This window comes from Battus philenor, unplaced genomic scaffold (genome assembly GCF_028537555.1).
Source record: "Battus philenor isolate CCGP_79_NKW_IND1 unplaced genomic scaffold, ilBatPhil1.0.hap1 SCAF_4, whole genome shotgun sequence".
In the NCBI taxonomy this organism is placed as follows: Eukaryota; Metazoa; Arthropoda; class Insecta; order Lepidoptera; family Papilionidae; genus Battus; species Battus philenor.
In genome coordinates, this window is record NW_027181704.1 from 10593833 (window position 1) to 10614485 (window position 20653).

The 20653-nt window shown below is 30.7% G+C and overlaps 2 protein-coding genes across 2 annotated transcripts; both read right to left on the bottom strand.

Annotated features, from left to right (window-relative positions):
- Positions 1–487: 487 nt before the first annotated feature.
- On the bottom strand, positions 488–8891 carry LOC137928833 (proton-coupled amino acid transporter-like protein pathetic). The gene is made up of 8 exons (XM_068771821.1): positions 8578–8891; positions 6132–6282; positions 5290–5411; positions 4053–4137; positions 3154–3398; positions 2157–2369; positions 1601–1770; positions 488–866 (listed from the first exon to the last, which is right to left on the bottom strand). The coding sequence occupies exons 1-8, from the start codon at positions 8658–8660 to the stop codon at positions 616–618; spliced, it is 1320 nt and encodes a 439-aa protein (XP_068627922.1). The 5' UTR covers positions 8661–8891; the 3' UTR covers positions 488–615.
- Positions 8892–10457: 1566 nt separating this feature from the next.
- LOC137928587 (protein yellow-like) lies at positions 10458–20028 on the bottom strand. The gene is made up of 4 exons (XM_068771466.1): positions 19991–20028; positions 18839–19069; positions 12023–12211; positions 10458–11946 (listed from the first exon to the last, which is right to left on the bottom strand). Exons 2-4 carry the CDS (start codon positions 19059–19061, stop codon positions 10829–10831), a joined length of 1530 nt encoding a protein of 509 aa, XP_068627567.1. The 5' UTR covers positions 19062–19069; positions 19991–20028; the 3' UTR covers positions 10458–10828.
- Positions 20029–20653: the final 625 nt, after the last annotated feature.

Genomic DNA, 20653 nt, shown 5'->3' on the forward strand with positions numbered 1-20653 from the left:
ATTATATCTCTTGGTTTGCCTTGAAAGTTACAGCTTGCTTCAGTAACTTTTCTGTTAGTTTCAAGCAGAGGATCTTTGATCGAACTTGTTTATGACTTATAATTCCTTGTAATTCATCATCATTATTTCAGCCATATTTCTTTAATTAATATAGGCTTTCCCTTAGATTTCTACTAGGACAGGTATAAAGCGGTCCTCAATCAGCGTAATATAACGACAAAGTAGACAGACCACTTTGTAATCACCGTTACAAAGTGGTCTGTCTACTTTGAGTGTACGTCCTTCGCTGGGTATGCTAATCCGTGGTCTTCACTAATAAACCTTAAGAACCTAATGGCCGACTATTCTACGCATCACGAGGCCCTTCTCATTTGTATCGCTTTCGGTGGTCCGCAATATGAACAGTTAATCTCAGCTGCAGATTAGAAGAATTTTTCAAATTTTCTACATGTATAACTTTCAAAAACAAAATAAAATACAACAAAAATATAGTTGAATACTTTATTTCAGAAATTATAATCTAAAAACATTAAAGGTAAGTAATAAATCTATACATCATTAATTAATTTTAAATAAAATTATAAGTAGCGTAAATTGAGATTCTGATAAAAAAAACTATTCGATTTTTTTATGTAAAATTTCTATAATATCTAATATGGTAACCGTACAACCGGATATGATGGTTCCAATACCGAATATTACGATAAGCAAATTTTTCCATAACACCCACTTCAGTCTACCCAAGTTTTGCCATCGAAATACTGTCTCGAGAGTGGCAGGGATAATTAAGCCAAGGATTGAGTAGAAACATGCGCCCACGATGTTAATTATTTGCTCCAGTAACGGTAGAGCGATACCGATGCCAGCTGTAATGAAAATTTAAATTTATAATTATTGTTATTGTAATTCAATAACTTTTTTAATAAATTATATTAATATTTTGGCACAGAAAGAGCCACAGAAGAAATATCTTTTGTCGGCAATGTGATCAATAATTCATTATGAAGACGGTTGATTAAATATATCTATAAATAATATATATTCCAAATATTTTATGCAGTCATTAAACTTTCAACTGGTTTATCGTGATTGGAATAACTACTCTAGATGAAATAACTAAGTGCATTTACAACAACAACAAGAATTAACATATATTTATAAGGCTCTTACTCGTCTACAGTGTACATTCGCCTACAGTCATATCTTGTTCACGTAGTGCATAATTAATATAAAGAATAAATATACTTACATATTCACCGTTTAAGATTGAACCTTGTCTGAACATATATTAAAACATTAAAAAAAAAAAAGATACATAACTATTATATCTTTTGCAAAAGACTGGTTAGTATGTTTCGGAGAGGGCATAGTAGTTAGTAATGTTTTTGGGCGAGTGATAGGTAACAGTGATAGTAGCCGCACGAGCTATGAAGATCGCAACATTAATCAATACGAAGTTACACAACTCAGAGTCGGCGACACAGGGGTAGACAACCTCATACTGTGCCGTAATGTTGAACACCGATTATTGATTTAGAAAAATAACAATTTTCCATGAATTTACTAATCCTCTCATAAAAGAAATAAAAAAAATACATACCACAAAATCCGACTCCTATAATTCTGGCAACCACTTCTGTGATATTGCGGTAATTGTCTTTTATATAGCGATCAGTATGCTTTTTGAAGATATCGAAGACCACATAGAATTGAAGCGGGTATGTGAAGAAAATTGACAGCGCTATAAAAGCTTTGGCGCAAATTGCTGGCCTTAAAAGATAGTTTCATTATAATAACACATTGATGTAATGTAAGATAAATACACTATTAATATTATAAATATAAAAAGAATACATCTTAATTAAATTTTCTAGTGACGATTTTTTTCTATAGACACAATATAATAATATGTTTTGACCTTGGTCATTTGATTTCGTGTGCGTCATAATTTAATCATTATTCCTTTCGAGATAAAAGGTACGTCATTTCTATTCATCGAAATTAAGTGATTAGAGATACTGTCTAGTTATTGCTCTTAATACAAACATTATTAATTTTATTATAACATATTTAACAATATTTTCTTATTATATAGCAAGCTTAAGGTTTTAATTTAGCTATTAATTGATTAAAATACGTAAAAATGTAACACAAACCAGTCATCCAAAGGAAGATTTAGTGTGATAGATCCTCTAAGAACATCGCCGTATCTGAAGTAACCGAATAATCCGAGAGTACTGTAGAAGAAGACGATAGCTGTCATTGCAACTACTAAGACGCTTGGACAACCGAGGAAGTGTTGTGGCTTCTTCATTGCGTTTTCAACAGGCATCACCACCCCAATACCTTCCATTGCGAAAATCACTGTGCTGGAAGTGGTAACAAGTTTTGCTTAGATAAACAATGAAATTCTACCATTAGAAATTGACATGCAGTTCTTTATCAACTTTATTTTTTAATTTATGTACATCTTGTGTGCATATAAATGGACAAGAAATTTGTTTGAAATTAGTGTGTAATCGTCATATTATTATTGTGAATAGTACCGATTAGAAAAAAATTCAAAAAAATTTTATTCAGCTTTATCCATGTTTAATGAAGCGGTCACCTGCGATATAGCAGCTGCGATTTAAAATATCTACGTATTATCACAAGGCCAGCATAAAATAAACATATACATAATAGGCATATAATAAAATTTATGAGAGAACTATACACACTAATATATCTTGTTTATTAATAAAACATGAATTCGTTTACTGATGAATATGTTTCTATTTCAAATTCACTATAATTTTATTGCAAGTTGCGAGGTATTATAATATTTATCACTTATATGGTTCAATGAACATGTTTTCAATCTGTCATTTGAAAATGAAAATTGGAATCACACGTAAAAGTGGCAGAGGAATGTGGCCTGCATTGCGCGCAAAAAATATGACTGCTGAAGTCTTGAAGTTCCGGAGAGGAGACCAAGGATCAGCAAGCGCAGCGTAGGAAGTCACGAACAATGTGAATAGACACACACTGTGTGCAGACCGCTTTCTTTCGATCCTTCAGGAAGTCTTGAGGGGGGAGGGGCTATATCAAGCAGTGAACGTCTTACTGCTGAAATTATGATGATGATGAAATAAAAATTGTTGCAGTACTTACGAGACAAATGCCGGAAATCTCCAAGGGTCCCCAGCAACTCTCTTATCGGCTAATGTGATTTCGCTCCCAAAAATATAATACAAACAAATCAGGTATGTTAATACTAGAAATATGTTGGCTAGAAATGAAAATATTGCTAGCCATTTCAAGTACTTAACTTGACATAGTAATGCAATGGGACCCAAAATTATCAGACAGTAATATTCAACTGGGAGTATTACAGAGGGAACGTATGTATCTATCAACTGAAACAAAATAAGAACCTTAATAAATATTAGCCTAATCTATATTAAAACGAGGTTCTCCAAAATAACACCCAATACTTTTAAAATAAGATTTATGGTTAGTTCAGACTCTAATGAATGTGGTACAATAAACAGAGCACTCACAAATTACGCGCGCTATTATATTTGTTTAAAAGAGATTTCCAGCAATGTATTTACTTATCACTATATCTCAGAAACTACAAGAATTAGAGGATTGGTAGAAATATTCCTTTTGCCAAGTGAAGATGAGTTAAAAAAGAATTTTATGAAGTTACACTCGAAAGGGCCGTTTTTTAAAAGAGAAATCGTATTTTGAAACTAAAACCCTAATAGTAAAAAATTTCGCTGGAATTTTTTTGGCATGTAATAAGCAAGAATGGATTTCAAGATTACATCTGATGAAGACAGTACGACGGACAGCAAGATCTATAATAAATTAATAATGAATTTAAAAGTATAATAGGAAGTCTGGAGTCAAACACTAAAGGAAAATCCGATGGCATGGGTCTATTGAGCACAATCAAAGGAAATTTCCCAAAAACATATTAAATAAAGGTATTGTTTCTTAAAAATTTAAATTGGTTCATGCTAATGTAACATATCTGTATCGTTATTAATAATTAAAAATAATACCTGTTTTATAGAATCTGATATCAGCACGCTGTAAATACAACACACGCCTACATAAGTCGAAACTAAAGCAAATTCACTAAATATTCTGAAACAAATCATTTATATTATTTTTTTATTATTATTAAATAAATTGTTAATTTTATAAAATGTTACGGGTATCAGCTATTTTAATTACTTTTTGATAAACTTAATTATTTTCTATATTTATTTATTTATTTATTGACTATTTATTGTGCCATAATCATTATCACCATTTCTGCCGTTAAACGTCCACCAGCTGGACATGGCATTCTCTTTGAGATTTCCTATAAAACCTTTTGGAAACGGTCTATTCAGCTTGTGGGTGGACGTCCTATTGTGCATCGCAAGGGAAATAAAAATAAATTATGTCAAATAAGCAAAAGAAGAAATGTAAAAGGCGATTTCTTCTAAACAACCATTGGTTGGTCTTTGTTAATAAAGAAAAATAGAGCGAGCGGTTATCAAATATTAGATTGGAAATAGATATACATACTCGTACATATTACAAATTGCTTGTGACGCGCGGACCTAAATTCCATATACCATAAAACTACTATATACTATATTATAATACATATACTGTACAGTAAAAAACAATATATACATATATCAAGTACAAGTATCTCTTGTAGTGGTAAACAAAATACTAAATTGATAATTAATAAGTTTTACTAGTTTCTTAAAAACTTTTATTACCGACTGCCAACTCTTTGCAAAAGCGTGCAACTTATACAGTAAATGGTTTGTCAAGGATGCATGCTTGGGAATTTCTAATTCCGGATTCTCTGACGATCGTAAACAACGAGCTTGAGTGGTATTTAGGAGGTGGTAACGGTTTTTAAGATAAGAAGACGAAGAGGGAAAAAATAGCACTGTATATAATAGATTCAAGTATAATCTTACTATTAGGTTCATGGTTATTATTGTAGTTTACATTAATTAGTAAAAAAACATTTTTTAATTAACTAAAGCTATGATCATTATTTCCTACTTTTTTCTACGTTATCACTGTAATTAAAGTAAGTAAAGCCGTTAAATATAATTATAGGACTCTGGGCGCCAATAATAGGTAAATATATTTAATTTTGTACGTTTGTAGGTTTGTATTTTATACTGAGCTAATGTAAGCATATGTTATGTTTTGTTGTTGGCGTACCTATTTGACATAAGTAAATGAAGATACATAAAGTAAATAAATATAAATAAATTTATTTACTTAGCTAAATAGGCGTAGCGTCGTACACTCTTTGGTCCATTTAAAAAGACAGACTCCGCCGTTTCGGCATACCCGAGTAACGGTTTACGTTCTAATTTACAGCAACCCCGGGAAGTCTTCACCTGGAATTTGAATTTTTTTATTAAAATTGCTTATTTGTTAATTACGTTTAATGTGTATATGTTGTTTTATTAACTTGGTTGATATTATAATGTACATATTGTTGGATGTAAATGCAAGATGTCGAAATGTCAATAATTATGCAATATGCAAATTGAAAGTGTCAATGCGAGTGCCCAAACTAGCCGCAACCTGGGAACGGTCAATAAAACGAAGCGATCCGATCAAGGTCTAATTGAGCACTAATTTGTTTAAAAAAATGATGCACGTGCAGTCAAAAGTCAATGAACTTAATATCTACGTCGCGATGACGCGCGAAGCAAATATTAAATCAAAATGCATGTACTTTGTACATATATTGAAACAAAATAAATGAAACAAAATTAAGTTAAAATTTATTCAATAAGAGCGAGTTGCTCTCCGTTTCTATCCGTCGGGGGTAGCTTACTACTTATAATGTTAAAATAATCGACGACATTAGAATGCGTGTCTTACTTGAATACAGATAGTTTGATTTTGAATTAGACAAAAAAGCCTCAAGACGAAAATATGAAACAAAGAATCGATCGTGTAATCTTAAAAAAAATATATTATTATTCATAGTACTAATGTAATCAAAACGTCTTGTATGTTAATTTATTAATAAATATTGTGTAGTAAATAATAGTTTCGGTCAAGCCACAAAATGTTTATGGTTTTTTCTTTAAACGAGTTTTACTCACCAATATATGGACACAATGTCCGCATATGATCCCGATAATAATTGTGCCAACAATTCCAACGCCCCAACCAGCATTGGCAAAAGCCAAAGGTCCTGCCAATAGTCCAGATCCCAACGACGCCTTGATCAGATTAGCAGTGGATCTGATGTCTCTAAAACAAGGAAAAACAAAGAACGTTTACATTGAGCCTTCGTTAAAAATGATATAAGCCAGTGCATGTAAACTCATCCTTGCCGATCTAACTTGTAATTAGAGACGTAAACGCGACCAATCATCAGCAAAAATGAGAAGACAATTTTGTTTAGCTACACTTGCGGCTTTAATTAATAATTATTATTCGCTCTCAATAAATTACCTTTACCTTTAAATTAAATACAATTACCGATATCAAAACATTACCTTTAAATTCATGTGTTATTTTATTTAAAAAAAATATCGTTAAATTCAAGTTCATCAGTATTTACTAACCAAAGTCTAACAGAGTTTTTTAAAAGTGTTATCACTAATAATACACCAAATTATAACGAATTTTACTTCTAATGAGAAGGGAGATAAATGTGTTCTATTAAGTTTTTTTTTAATAAATAAAATTCAACACAACTAGCTAACTTTTCATTTTATATCGCCAAAAATGTTATTCGTGTAATCTTTTAAATATCGTTTTGCATGCTGTTTGAAATATTTAGTTTATACTTGCAGCTCGCGAAAAATTACAAATTAAAAAAATGCTCGGATTAACAGCGAGTTTGGCTCACTAAGTTATGTACTTAATACTATTAAAATTTAGTATAGTATGCGGCATTTGATTTGTCACATCAGGCGGTAGAGTATGCCTTACAGCTGAGATTATTTAGGTTTTATTGCCTTTATCGTACAGTATTGCCATTGCGACACAAAAAAATAACTACCTACAGTCTTTTGTTATACCCTATTACTTCAGAGGCAACGAAATGATCTTGTCGGACTCATACCGGCTAAAGTTCCAAGAACTTCTTTGACGCCTCTTGTTGAAACAATGCGAACGCTTTCGCATACTTTCCTACTTTTAAAAGCGTAGGCCATGTGCCTCGATGATTTGGATATCAGAGGAGCTCCCCACGCGTTATTATGCAAGCAGAATTAATTTGCACGGCTATGGGGGCTGGAGAAGGGCGTGGTATAATCTTCTTTGATGTTTAGCTTTCCAGTTATGGATGAGCTCTGATGTGCTCTGGTGTTTACCATAATCGCCGCGCTTGGCAGGAGGGTTGGCAATCGCAGTATAGTATTATGGTACGGAGAGGACGCTGCTGCCCATCCTCTGAAAATTACTTTGTGAGCAGTGGTAATTCTATATAATTAATGCAAAAAGTGTGAATTATACAAGAATGTATCCCAGTTATCGAACCAGCGACTAATAAAATAATTTCACTCTTACATGCAATTTATTTTAATTGAAATTATGTTTAGGTGACTATTTTAATTGTTTTCTAGATACAAAAGGAAGTTAGTACGTCGGTAGAGAGGGAAAAAATGTCATTCGTGATAGTTTTCTTTCGCAAAAGATAAATGTGCCAGCATAACATTTAGTTGTCATTTATTTTAGTCAATGAAACGTATTCAACAAATAAAACTTTCTAGCCAGTGAACATAATACAAATGCTACATAAGATTTTATATTATTGATATTTGGAAAATATTGGAAATTTAAGAGTAAGGTGCATTGTTAGTATTAAGCCCGAACATTATGATATCTGTACCATTTATATAAAAAAAAAATTATGTACGTTGCAATGTACATTGAACTAATATTTATATAAATAATATTTATATAAATATTATTTGTATTATTAATATTTAGATATAATACATGTGAATAATAGCACCTACTGTATTAATAATGGTGACATAAGTCTTTACCCGCAGTTCTAAATATTTTTAAACAACCGTCCACTAAACCTCTTTCGAGAGAAATTTTTTGAAAAATCTTAACTAACCTCTTGTTGATAAAAGGAATACTCCTATCAAATTTAAAGTCTCTAAGCCATATGATTTTGAACATATTACGATGAGTCTGTACATACGTGAAAATCTATTACATATGTATTATATAAATGGATTGCTGTTACTCAGTGTTTATATTGTTAGGGGGACCGGAAAGTAATGTCGTGTCTGTCGACATGTTTTACGGAAAAACCGATTGATTTTTACTGCACCGGCATTGAAAATTTTATTTACTACATGATAAAAGGTTGTTGATGACGAAGGTGAATATATTGTTGATAAGAAATAAAAACTTGTTAAAAATGTAGTCGTGTGAATGTAGCTTAATAAGCGACAGTACTTTCCGACCCTCTTAATACGTACTCTTTCATTAAAAATATATTTTTTTATCTAAAAATCAATTAACTATTAAGTACTGTTGAAAATAATTCAATGTTAGTAATGTCAAAACTCAAGCACTTACGAACTGGGTTTTTCCACTTTCCGATTTTGAAATGGATCATAATCCTCTTTTTTTTCTATGTCGCTTTTGTTTACATTCTTCATATTGAAATATTAAAACATGCTACAACGCACAACTTCATTAAATTTTCTAACTACGTCTACCTGTCACAGCAATTTGTAAAACAGTATTTACTTCGCGTCATAAACGTTTGGCGTGTACGTAAGAAGCATTTAAACACTTAGTTTCAAATCGTTACAAACTCCAGAAATATTCAATGTTACAAACATGCCAAGGCAACCATATAACGAGAGGATTATAGAGACAATTTATATAATGCCTTAACTTAAGATATTTAGATAAAATTGATAAGCACAATCACGCCTCGAGTGTTATTTCCTTCAGAATGTGTTTTTAAATGATCGCGACAAACAATGTTGATGGTGTGGGTATAAACGTTTTATATGTCACATACCTATCTTGTTTAATCAAACGCTAAATATAAAGAGATAGCAACTACTAATTTTTACCTTAATTTTATTAAACTTAATTTTTTATTATTCAGATCTGCCGTTTTATTAAAATTATCATCTACATGTTTGCGGCTATCAACGTGCTGCGGCCGTTTTTAATAAAATTATGAAAATGATAGAGTATTTTTGACGTTGAATAAATTTATTTTTATAAAACATTGTTAGCATCATTAAATATTTGTAGTTTAAAAAGTTGTATAGACGTTTATTTTTAGGGCACGTGATAGATTACATAAATTTTATCTAACAAAGTAAATAATTATTTCGTGTTTAGTTAAGTGTTGTATGAAGCTCTTATTGGTTTCTAAGTTATTAACAATAGAGAAAGATTTTTGTTTGATTTATCTCCACTAATTCCGTTATTATACTTGACACTAATTAAGTATAACGATACCATCAAGTTAAAAGATCAAGAATGTTCACGACAAGATGTGAGAATTTTTAGTACTGCGTTGTTTTTAAATAAATACTGTAGGATTATTTTCCGTGGTGTACATATATTTATGAATTAACGCGATTATAATAAATTTATGTAATAACCTGATACGAGACATGGTCTCGTTAAGACGGCTTAGGATTTGCAATGCCTTTCTAATGATTTACCTACATTAGCGTTTCTTCAAATTTATATCGTTACTTCATCTATACTATACTAATTCTAAGTAAATAAATTATCATTATAATATTTATTTTATTTTGTTACTTTCTTTTATACGTTTTGATTGCATATGTAAAGAAAATCAATATAGATATTGTTGCTTTTCCTAAATTGGATTTACCGCGTTATTATCGGACACTCTAAACTTCATCGCTGTTTTGACATTTGGTAAAAAAAATATTTACTAAGGCGATTAAACCGAAAAGTTTTGATTGTTACAATTAACAAAAACCTGCGATAAGGGTTTTAAATGTTGTTTCTTTTGTTTTTCAGTTAAGTAACTAACCTAACAAGATAATTTTAATTAAGTGTTGTAGCATATCGAAACATTGTGAATATAGTTTTGTTTGTGAGAATCGAAATTTAGTCTTCTATATTTTCCTCAAGCAAGAAATGTTTTAAACATAAAAAAAATTATGTAAAAATTATTGTTAATATTTTTTAAGTTAAGGTTAATATATTAAGTTTCAATAGATTAAATGAGAGGAGTGGATACATAAATAAGATATTTAAATAAATTTAAAAAAAAAAAACAAAATTTTTAACGTTTTGTATTTTATTAGAACATTCAATTAACGTTTTCAGTTTTAAAGGCACAGTTTTCAGAACTAATCAAAAGATGTATCAATTTTCAAGCCTAATTATAAAAACGTTGGCATTCCCATAATACTTAAAAATATGATTAAAACTGAAATTAAATAGTCCTTGTAATAAAAAATTAAATAAACATTCACTTGTTTTTCATACATGCAGTCTGTTACATTCTTAACATACACTTACGCAAACAAAAACAAATATACGTACATGCTTACAAAATGTTAAAATAATTACGTATATACATTATTACAACCATACAACAACATTCTTGGTAAAAACATAGCTTCATTTCTCATTCTCATATACTTAAATTAAACAATTCAAGTAAATAATCAAATTGAACACATAAACAATTCCTGAAGACGGAACTTTGCTCAGTGTGTAATATCTGTATTTAGGACGATTTTTATATCAATAATGTAACGTGCATATTCTAAAGTATATTTTAAACATACTATCATACAGTTAAACTATATAGCGGTTCTTAATATTGCTGCCCAGACCCGCGCACCTGACTGCCCTTTACCCACCAAGGTTCTCTGTTAAAAGCGTCTGAGTTACCTTTATTGGAAACAATAACTGGATACGATGGTAGTCTTGGAAAATCAATAAAACTTGATACTTTAGAACTTGGGTTGGCAGATCTCAACTGTGGGATATTATAAGACAAGGTAGGGTAAAATGAAGGCTTTACAGTAATAGAAGGGTTGTTAAGAGAAAAACCATATAATGGTGCTTGAGTGAGCATTTTAGGGATTAGCTCTGGTCGTGCTGAGGTTGAAATAATTGGTGAAATAATTGGTGCCGGTGGTTCGCACACGGTTCCTTCAATAAGGTTGTAAAGAGGAAGAGTGAAAATTTTGAAATTTATGTCGCTATAGTCCAGTTCCGATTCCAAGAATACCGGCATACGGTCTGAAATCACCCAAACATTTTTGTCGGCGTCTATTTTGACATCACTAGGGAAAACAAGACCTACATCATCCTTGTCTGCAATGGCGATGTTTTGAGGTTTATAAGGCAGGGAGGAGCTCCAACAACCGATAGCATTTTGATCGATCAAGTTAAAGAGCTGGACGCCGGAATCATCCATTACTTTCGATGTGGTGTGGCCGTTGGCTCCTCGTACTCCAACAACCTTAAAATCATTGAAGGATGCGCCCTTTACTTTCGACTCGTCTCTAAGAATTCGTGTTGAGACAGAGAACTCAGTGTGACTAGACAGTGGGCTGAAATAAAGTGTTCTGTAACCATCCGATCCAGGAGCAGACGCCGTTATACCGAAGATACCTTCTGCGCCCCATTGGAAGTTAAGACCGGCAATGTTGAAATCTCCAACCAGTGGGTCAGGCATGAAGTAACTGTGGCTGAACCTCCAGGACCTGTTTTCTTGCCAAGAGTAAGCAATGAGTCCGTATCCCAACTCATCAGAGAAATATGCGAAAGTATCTTCGCAAGTTGCACCTTCGTCAAGGGCAATATTGGCTATAAAAGTTGTTGAAACAATATCTTCTGGACGGAAAACGTATCTCCTGATGCGTGTGTCAGTATTTAGGTCATAAACGTTCAATGAATAGGGACACAAATTTGTTACATTTGGGTCTGAAAATAAAAAGAAAATTATTAGAGTAAATCGATTATTGTAAATCTAAAGAAGAAATAGAAGAATAAGTCATACCGTATCCATATGTTCCTACATCTAAAACCCAGAGACGATCGCATTTGTCGGCTTTAATTCTGTATACGGTATTGAGACCAGATTCACAATTACCCAATTCATTGCCTTTGAAACTTGGGTAAGGGGTCAGTTTAGGTGATGGTTCATGTGGGGCGTCGAGTGGGATATAATTCAAAGTTGCGGGAATACCTGAAAAGAACGAAAAATTATTTGATTTATAATTTCAATTAAAGTAAATTTGTATTTAAGTAGTATGAAGTGAATTGGTAATCAAATATTAGTGATGTAATAATTGTAAAATAAGGCGCATCGTAAATTAAGGCATAGGCGGCAGATGTACTCGAAAGCCATTTGATAAAAAGACAGTGCCGAACAATTAAAAATTGTATTAACACTATGTGGGTAGATGAACCTTTCGCAGGTTACTATGCTACGTAAGTTTTGTCCGAGTGACGTGTTAGTTTATTGAAAATTGAATTTTTACGAGCAAAGCAAGTGTTAAATTAAATTATTAAGGTATAAATTGATCGTTTTAAAATCAATTTATACATTATTAAATCAATTATAGGTTCATTAAAAACTATGTAAACATTTATATTACTTCCCCGTGAACAGACAGTTGAAACATTATTCCAAAATTTATATCAATTACACTGAACACGTCATCCAAGCGGCAGTCTATCTAAATCAATTAAAAATCACGTGACTACGATCACGTTTTAGAGTTCTAAAATTTTGTGAATTTTATCTATAAAATTATCAATTGTTCACGCCACGACTGCCTATTTCTTCAATAATTTATGTTTTTTTTTGTTCTCAATGCCCATTTTCAGGTCTTTTATATGAAAATAAATAAATAAAATAACATTTTCTAAATTTAAAGTGAGGTACTACATTGTTTGAATAAAAATTAACACGATCAGTGGTAACAAAATACATGCATTAAGTGAAATGACGGACGTACATTTACTTATTTGAGAGTAGATACGTAATACCCAATGCTTCGTTTTTCAGGAATTTTAGCTGAGAATATCGTTAGGTCGATTGTTACGTTTCATATGAAGTCATATAGAAAATTTGCATTCTCGTCTTATCGCAAATTTAGGTTTTTCATACAAAACCTAACAGGATCGATATTTAGAGACACTGCTCAAAGATATTACTGAATCCAAAAAAAATTAACACCATCTACTTATTTTTCTGCTGTGTTTCTTTTAAATTTTATAACATTGTAATATTTGTTCATGTTAATTTGTAATTGTTCAATATTCTTTAGTAGATATAATAAGCGCCGTAATAATAATCAGACGTCTTCTTATAAAAGAAACTTGTTGTAGGTAAGAATTACGTTATAGCATTTTTGAAGGGCCTTATGTAATTATTCAAAATTACATTTCGAAATAACGGTTCAACTTACCAAACTTCCGAGATTATGCGTGGAGAAATCATGTTTTTAAAGCTGTTTATCCAGCCATGCGTTTCTCTAGCTTTGTTTAAATGAAACGGAAAGATAAAAAATACTGATATTTCGTCATATTCTGATGGAATCCGCTTATATCAATTACGTTGTAATGTATGTAATGGATGTGAACGGTAATTAAGAATATTTAGTTATCATTCGATACATTTATCACATTTTTAATAAGATTTGACGTACTTGTATTTTTAACATTTTGTTTTTTCTTTAATAAAAATAAAATGGCTAGTGTGTTAGTTCTTATGTTGAATCAATACAATATAATGTTTAAATTGAACGTAGAAATTTCAATCTATACAAAATAACATACAACAAAACTATATTGCTTACAGAAACCTGTAATATTGACAGCTATGCGAAGTTAATCATTATGTCACAAGCATTTGCGCAAACGAAAGTAAGGACCCGTTTTGTTCTTGGATTACATGCAATTGTATTGCAGCGAACTGCACCCGAAGGTGTTCCCATGCACTTCATGTTTTAAAATTTGATAATAAATCATTACAAAAGTGAAGGTACTTTAAAGAAATATTAATTTAAATGAAACCACTCCTGGTGGTAAAACAATGCAACTCTGCAGTAATAGTTAAATTTGACGTAACATTTTATAATAAACAATATATATTCATAAATTATTTTTATCTGTATTGTTACTGTTATGTTTTCTTTTTGCGTAAGTGACCGGATATTAAAAAAGAGGGCGTTGGCTCTTCAGTTTTTTTTTGCGGCAATTACTAAAATATGGCTAACCGGTCTTTCATCACGCATGTCTAATACTGGGAGGTACTACGCACCAATTGATTGCATGAACTTTTGTAACAAGTACGAATATTGAAAAAGTAATTGTATAATGTAAGACTATTTATCACTAATTGTATTATTCGGAGTACATATAGTAACAAATCAATGATATGAAATATAAAACAATAAAATAGCTGTGATAGATCAGGGTCGGAGTGTTATTTTATGTTAGGTAGGTAATGAGTCTATTAAGTTAGAAACCTTGACGTTTAAAACATTTTAATTGTATAACTTGATGAGAGATAGGTATTGTAAGAAATCCTTCATGCCTTCAATCTCTAATACTCTAATTGGCCTAAGAGGCCGAGCGTCAGATGTATTATTTTATTACTCGAAAGGTAGATTTAAGACCGTTGATAACTAAAATAAATATTGGACAATTTCATACAGTATAGATGCACTTGCAGTTACTTTGAATCACGCTGGTTATACGAGTCTACGGCCAATGTATGGTACCAGTGATGACTTATGGTAGTGAATCTTGGTCTTACTTTACTAGACATGAAGAAATTTTCCTACGAGCTCCAACCAGGAATGAGATTCGTAGACGACAGTAACATTGATTGATGGACAAGATGAAGTGGCAGTATGCAACCTACACAGCACGCGAGTCTGAGAGGGGCTAGGGCTTTAAGGTGGAATGGAAAATAACGGATCGGCAAGCGTAGTGTAGGATAATTATTAAAATGCGGACAGATGACCTTATCAAGTACGGGTTCTGGATGCAACCCGCTCTTACTGTCTCATAAGAAATCTATTAGAGAGCTCTATGCCTGGATGTGGATGTCCTACGGCTAAAATGATAATGATGAAGCCTGATAAGAAAACCTGTAGGTTTATTTACTGTAGTAACACCTCCGCTAGTTATACTGTATAATGCCCAATTCTTTTCTATTACTATTCATTACCGAGCGCTTGTATGATCGTGATGTAAGCTATTTACTCTAACAGATTCACATCTATCGCGGTTTCTAACTTGACGCAATAAGGTAGTAAAGTAGAAAGTTAAATAGCAATATCAAGCATACTGTTTAAAAAAACTGTTACAAACTGTTACTGTTAAAAAAAATTACGTAGTTCAACTTAAAAACAAAGTGTCTGACAAAATCAAATTTGCAGTAGTATATGTATAAAAGAACATTCAGCTTGTATTTTCTTTGGTAGAAATTTGTATACGAACGATGTTTTTTACATGCCGAAAGGTTTAAGCTTTGATTTTGTCTATTTTATATATAGCGATATACATTACTAAGTATTGCTACTTCCTGCTTTGAAATAAAAAAACCTCCAATACACATAATTTTATATTTGTATTTATTAGTACTTGTATCGAATTTGTATTCGATATTTTTTTCTTGTAGTGAATGTTAATGTTATCAAAAAATATTTCTTAGTAAACTCAAGTTATACTCTGTTTTAAAAATGTTCACGATAAAGATGTTCGAATATTAATTGTTCTATTTTTGAGGATAAAAAGCATTGTTAATATAATCATAAAAAAAATTACAAAAGGAGAGTTTCTTGTCAATTTTTGTCAATAGGTGATGCGTTACGATTTAAAATAAACTTTAAGCTGACGGTTACAAACGATTGTAATGATCTTATGTGGAAAAATTATTTTGATTTGCATTATTACTGTTTCTTTATTGGCTTCTATACATTCCGTGGGCTTGGAGTAGCAGGTCAGATGGCGCGTTGTCTAAAAGTCATTATTGGTAGCAAAGATCAAACTACAGGAGCCTAGGTTCAAGGCGATACACACTGTTTTAGTTTATTGCGTTTTGGTGGACATTCCATGGAGTGACCTGGCGCCGGGATCCCCAAGGGGATCTCTTGCTTTCATTCAGACCTTTGTAATACTACTATTGTCTGGCTAAGACTTGTTAGTCAAATTAATAATAGTTATGTATTTTTGACGAAATATCGTTGTACTTAGTGAAACATATACGTATATAAATATAATCTTTTGGTTAAATTTTATAATGATCTTACTAAGCAAATACCGGGATACAAATAAATACCGGGAAATAGATAATTAATAACGGTTTGCCTTGTGGTATTTTCCTATTTATTAATTAAAAATTATTTTAATTACTTTAACCTATCTATGTAGTGTTCATGCATTTTGTGGTCAGAAACAGTAAGTTGTAGACAAAACACAATTTGACACTACTGTTTGACTTTGACCCAGTTTAAAATGCTTGCACGATTTTATAACTCGTTTGTGCAGGTAGTAATTTATACGGTGATGTGATAGTCAGTTCCAACTAGAGTAACTAGATGTACTCTAGTAAAAGTTATCGCTCTAACAACAAAATAACATAGTGTCGAAAATCAACAAATGTAAACGACATTTATTTACGTGTCGTTACAAATTGCTCGACATTAATTTGTCAGTCGTTAAAATACAAGTAGGATTGAATGAAGTTATTACTAATGTAATAGATATTACATAATAGCTAATTACGACAATTACACATGTTAATAAAAATATATAAGTATATCAAATAACGTACCGTATTAAATTCATACAGAAAGAAGTGCAAGTTTTAAATGTACGTATTTATCATTTACTAGTACGGCTTGACTTGTTATATTTGACATTTTGTTGACTTTAACGGGAAAATATAAACTTTTATCCGAATACTTAAGGCGCTTTCGAGTTTCATTTTTCATTTATTTATATTTGAAATTTTTACAAATGTCATTTTACTTCTAGTTTTAAAAATTAAAAGGAGTTTATTACACAACTCTCCTAAAAGAAATAACAATTTTTTTTAGAACATTGGTTATTTTATTACTGAATGCTCAACTATTGCCGTTATGATTTTTAGTTTACTGTTTCATTACATTTAGCAATACTCAAAAAATGTCTCCAAGCTGTAATCGTCTTGAATAACATTGTAATCAGTTTCGAAATTGATTTTAAATATTGCCTAAGAGATCTGTAAAAGTAGTAACCTACAGAGGACAGTTTTATTTTTTTTAATAATTTGACATTGTTATATAAAACACATATCAACATGTAAATTGTAAAAACGTAGTAAACGTAGTAAGGTTTGAGTCAGTCATTTTAGGCTCTTTATTGAATAATATTTTTAAGCAGTTGACGGTCTGAAGACTATTTAAGTTTATTTTAAGGAAATTTCTTTATTAATTTCCTATTATTATTACGCAGTTAAGTTGTAATATATACATGATTACCATTTAGTAAATTTAACCGTTTGCTTATTATGGATTTTGGAAGTACGGAAATCTCAAGAATTTTAATTTGTCATATCCTTTTATTCTTTTAAACTTCTGTTATTATGGTTTGCGAATATTTTTAATAAAATTTACCATTAATTTCACAAGGAAAAATTTACAATTCTGATAATTTCACTTATGTTGACTGAGAAATTACGTCACCCTGTTAGGTCGCGTAAGCTCTCATTTCGCTATTTATCACAGTCACTATTGATATACAACCGATATTTCGTTTCGTATGATAAATGCTTTTCAAGCTAAAAGTTGTTTTTAGCGGGCGTATGCGGTCATTAATTAAATCCGTAGTTTTCCATACAGGTATCAGTTTCAAATTCCTTAGCGGATTTATTTCAAATTTAAAGCAGTTCTAGTTGAAGTACATCCACAGTTGCTCTATTTTTTTACTAGTTTCAACATACGGTTGTGTAGTTTAACTCTGGTCGTGTCAAGTCATAAATTTGTTCGTTCTATTTTAGCGAGGATTTTTTCCAGATATAGTACATGTTATTATTTTTTATTACGTAATTAAATGAAGGTAGGTTTAAAGGTTTCATTAGTATATAACTTAACTGTATTCTAAATTTAGATCTTGGAATAGTAAATTCAATTTTGTAATTAATCTATTTGGGTTTCTAAAACTTTAAAAACTCGACGTATCTCGTTATCGGAAGTCATCAGACACTCTTTGAATTTAAATTCTTTGATAATTTTTTAAACTTTCTACTGACGTAAATTTTAGAATGAAATCGAAATGCTGACCTACTATTACAGATACGATTTTTTGAAAATGCTGTTGAATTATTTATTAGACAATATATATCAAATGTAATAAATATTAGAGAACCAACTTTATATTGTTTCATTTTGTATGAGTTTTTAAATTTCTTGATTGAATTAGAATAGTTCAAAAGGCTGATCTAATATAAATATTCTGAAGATAATACCTTGCAATTTTTATAACAATATCATTATACGAGTGTTTACAAAATTTTCACAAGTATAATTCGACATTTTTTGTAAAATTGACTTATCGATTCACTATTCTCTTTATCAATTAATGTATTTGTGTTGGCAGTAAAGTACATATTCGTCTATTATTTTTTTTTACATATTACTACTGGTTTTTCCATGAAAATTGCAGGTTGCTTAAAAATCAAAATGATTTTAATTCCAGACAGGTCATTGTCCTATTGATCATCTATAGTCATTTTAGATATCATAAATATATATAAAACATATATAAAATAAGTATATTTTAAGAGAAAAGACCAATTTTGGGAGTAGGCACATACCTGGCCTCCAACGAGGTACGCTGACAAACAGTTTGTTCTTCCACCTTTCGATGCCCACAGGAAGCGCATTCTCCGGAATTAAGGCACCGGTCACAAGAGCTTCTTGTCTCAAGTACTCGTCCGGATAGTTCCAATCCATCACATTCCACGAAAACATTTCGTGCAATTTCACTGCAGCCGATGCATAGGCCACGAGGCCCAAGAATACCAGCTTCGACAACATTTCTATATCTAGGACATGGAAAAGGTAATTGTTAATCAAGTGAAAACAGTTTCTTATTAACTTCTTAACTAAAATGGCTTTTCTAAACCTTTAAAATTAACAAAAAGTAGTTGCTAAATGCAAACCATAACACCAAAATGAGTTTTTATAGTGTTCGTTATCGTATACTATGAATTTCACCGTGTAGAAAATTAATAACGTCCTTTTATAGTTATCAAAAACTAAACGGAGCAACGTTTAATTCAATTTTAAAACCAAACTTGTTACGTTGAAAGCTTCTTACAAGGAAAACACAAAATATATACCTAAAATACAAAAATAGTTTAACTGAATATCTGTTTTTAATAAATTTGAATAAAAAATCGTTATTTTTTAAAGCGACTTTGACGTAAGAAAACTTATTACTTTTTGACGTAAAAATAGATAAAATAAATGTCGTTTTATATTTTAAGGAAAATGTGTCTTAATATTTTAAGAGATTATTAGATATCAAAACACGGATAAAAAATGGATTATATGTCCGGTGAAAATATTGCAATTAGAAAATACTTAACTACGAGTTAGAAATGACATACACGTCGCTAGTTTACTGGCTAGAATTAACAGTATTTAGGTCGCTTACCAGCACACGATTTGCAATGAAAATATTAAACGCAAATATTTGGTTTAAATAATTACGGGTTATATCCTGGACAATTTTTCTTTTGTAACGTATCACTATTTTTTAATTTACTTTCACTTCAAAATTCGTTAAATAAAATTATATTAAAACATTTATGTTTAATATAAAATAAACAAAGATAATTTAATATTATGAAAAAATATTATTAATGTTAGATTGATTTTAAAATTTTTAATAATTTCAACACATAAAGTTACATCCTGTTGTTAGTTTTTTGTTATAATATTTACCATAACAGGTTACGTACAGTGTTTTAGTGCCGTCAATGGTCAACTTCGGCAGTTCGCTTTGGACTAACTTCGAACGACTTACCCCCGACTATATAAAACCGTACCTCCATCTACTTCCATTGGGTAAATACCAAAGGAATGAATATAGAGTTAAGAATAGTATAGATAAATTCTCTTTTCCATTTGTTACGTGAGATGGTTATTAATGAATTCGTTTTATAAAATTAATCTAATTTATATGTAAACATAAAATCAAAAAGTAAAAGTGGCTCATTTTTTAGCAGAAAAATAAAATTGTTGAGAAGTATATTAAAAAATTATAATTAAGTGGATATTTTTTTTAAATCGAGATTTAAAGATATATGATAAATTAACAATTTTAGGACATCAAATTTTGAAAAAAAAATTCTTAGCGATAGTTATAATTTTCGTAAAATAAAATTTGAATGTCAAGTCTATGCTTATTAAAGTCTATTACACTATAACTACGCACGCCTAACTACTACGGTTTAACTTAAATATACTATCTCCGAATATGTTCTACATCGTGGTTTTACAAGGACAATAGAGCCGTTTGTACTTAACAATTATTTCTTGTGCATAATACTCATATAATAATTAAATTGTAAATTAATTTCTATAAAATAACTTAAAATTGTATAAACTTTTACTTTTTTATG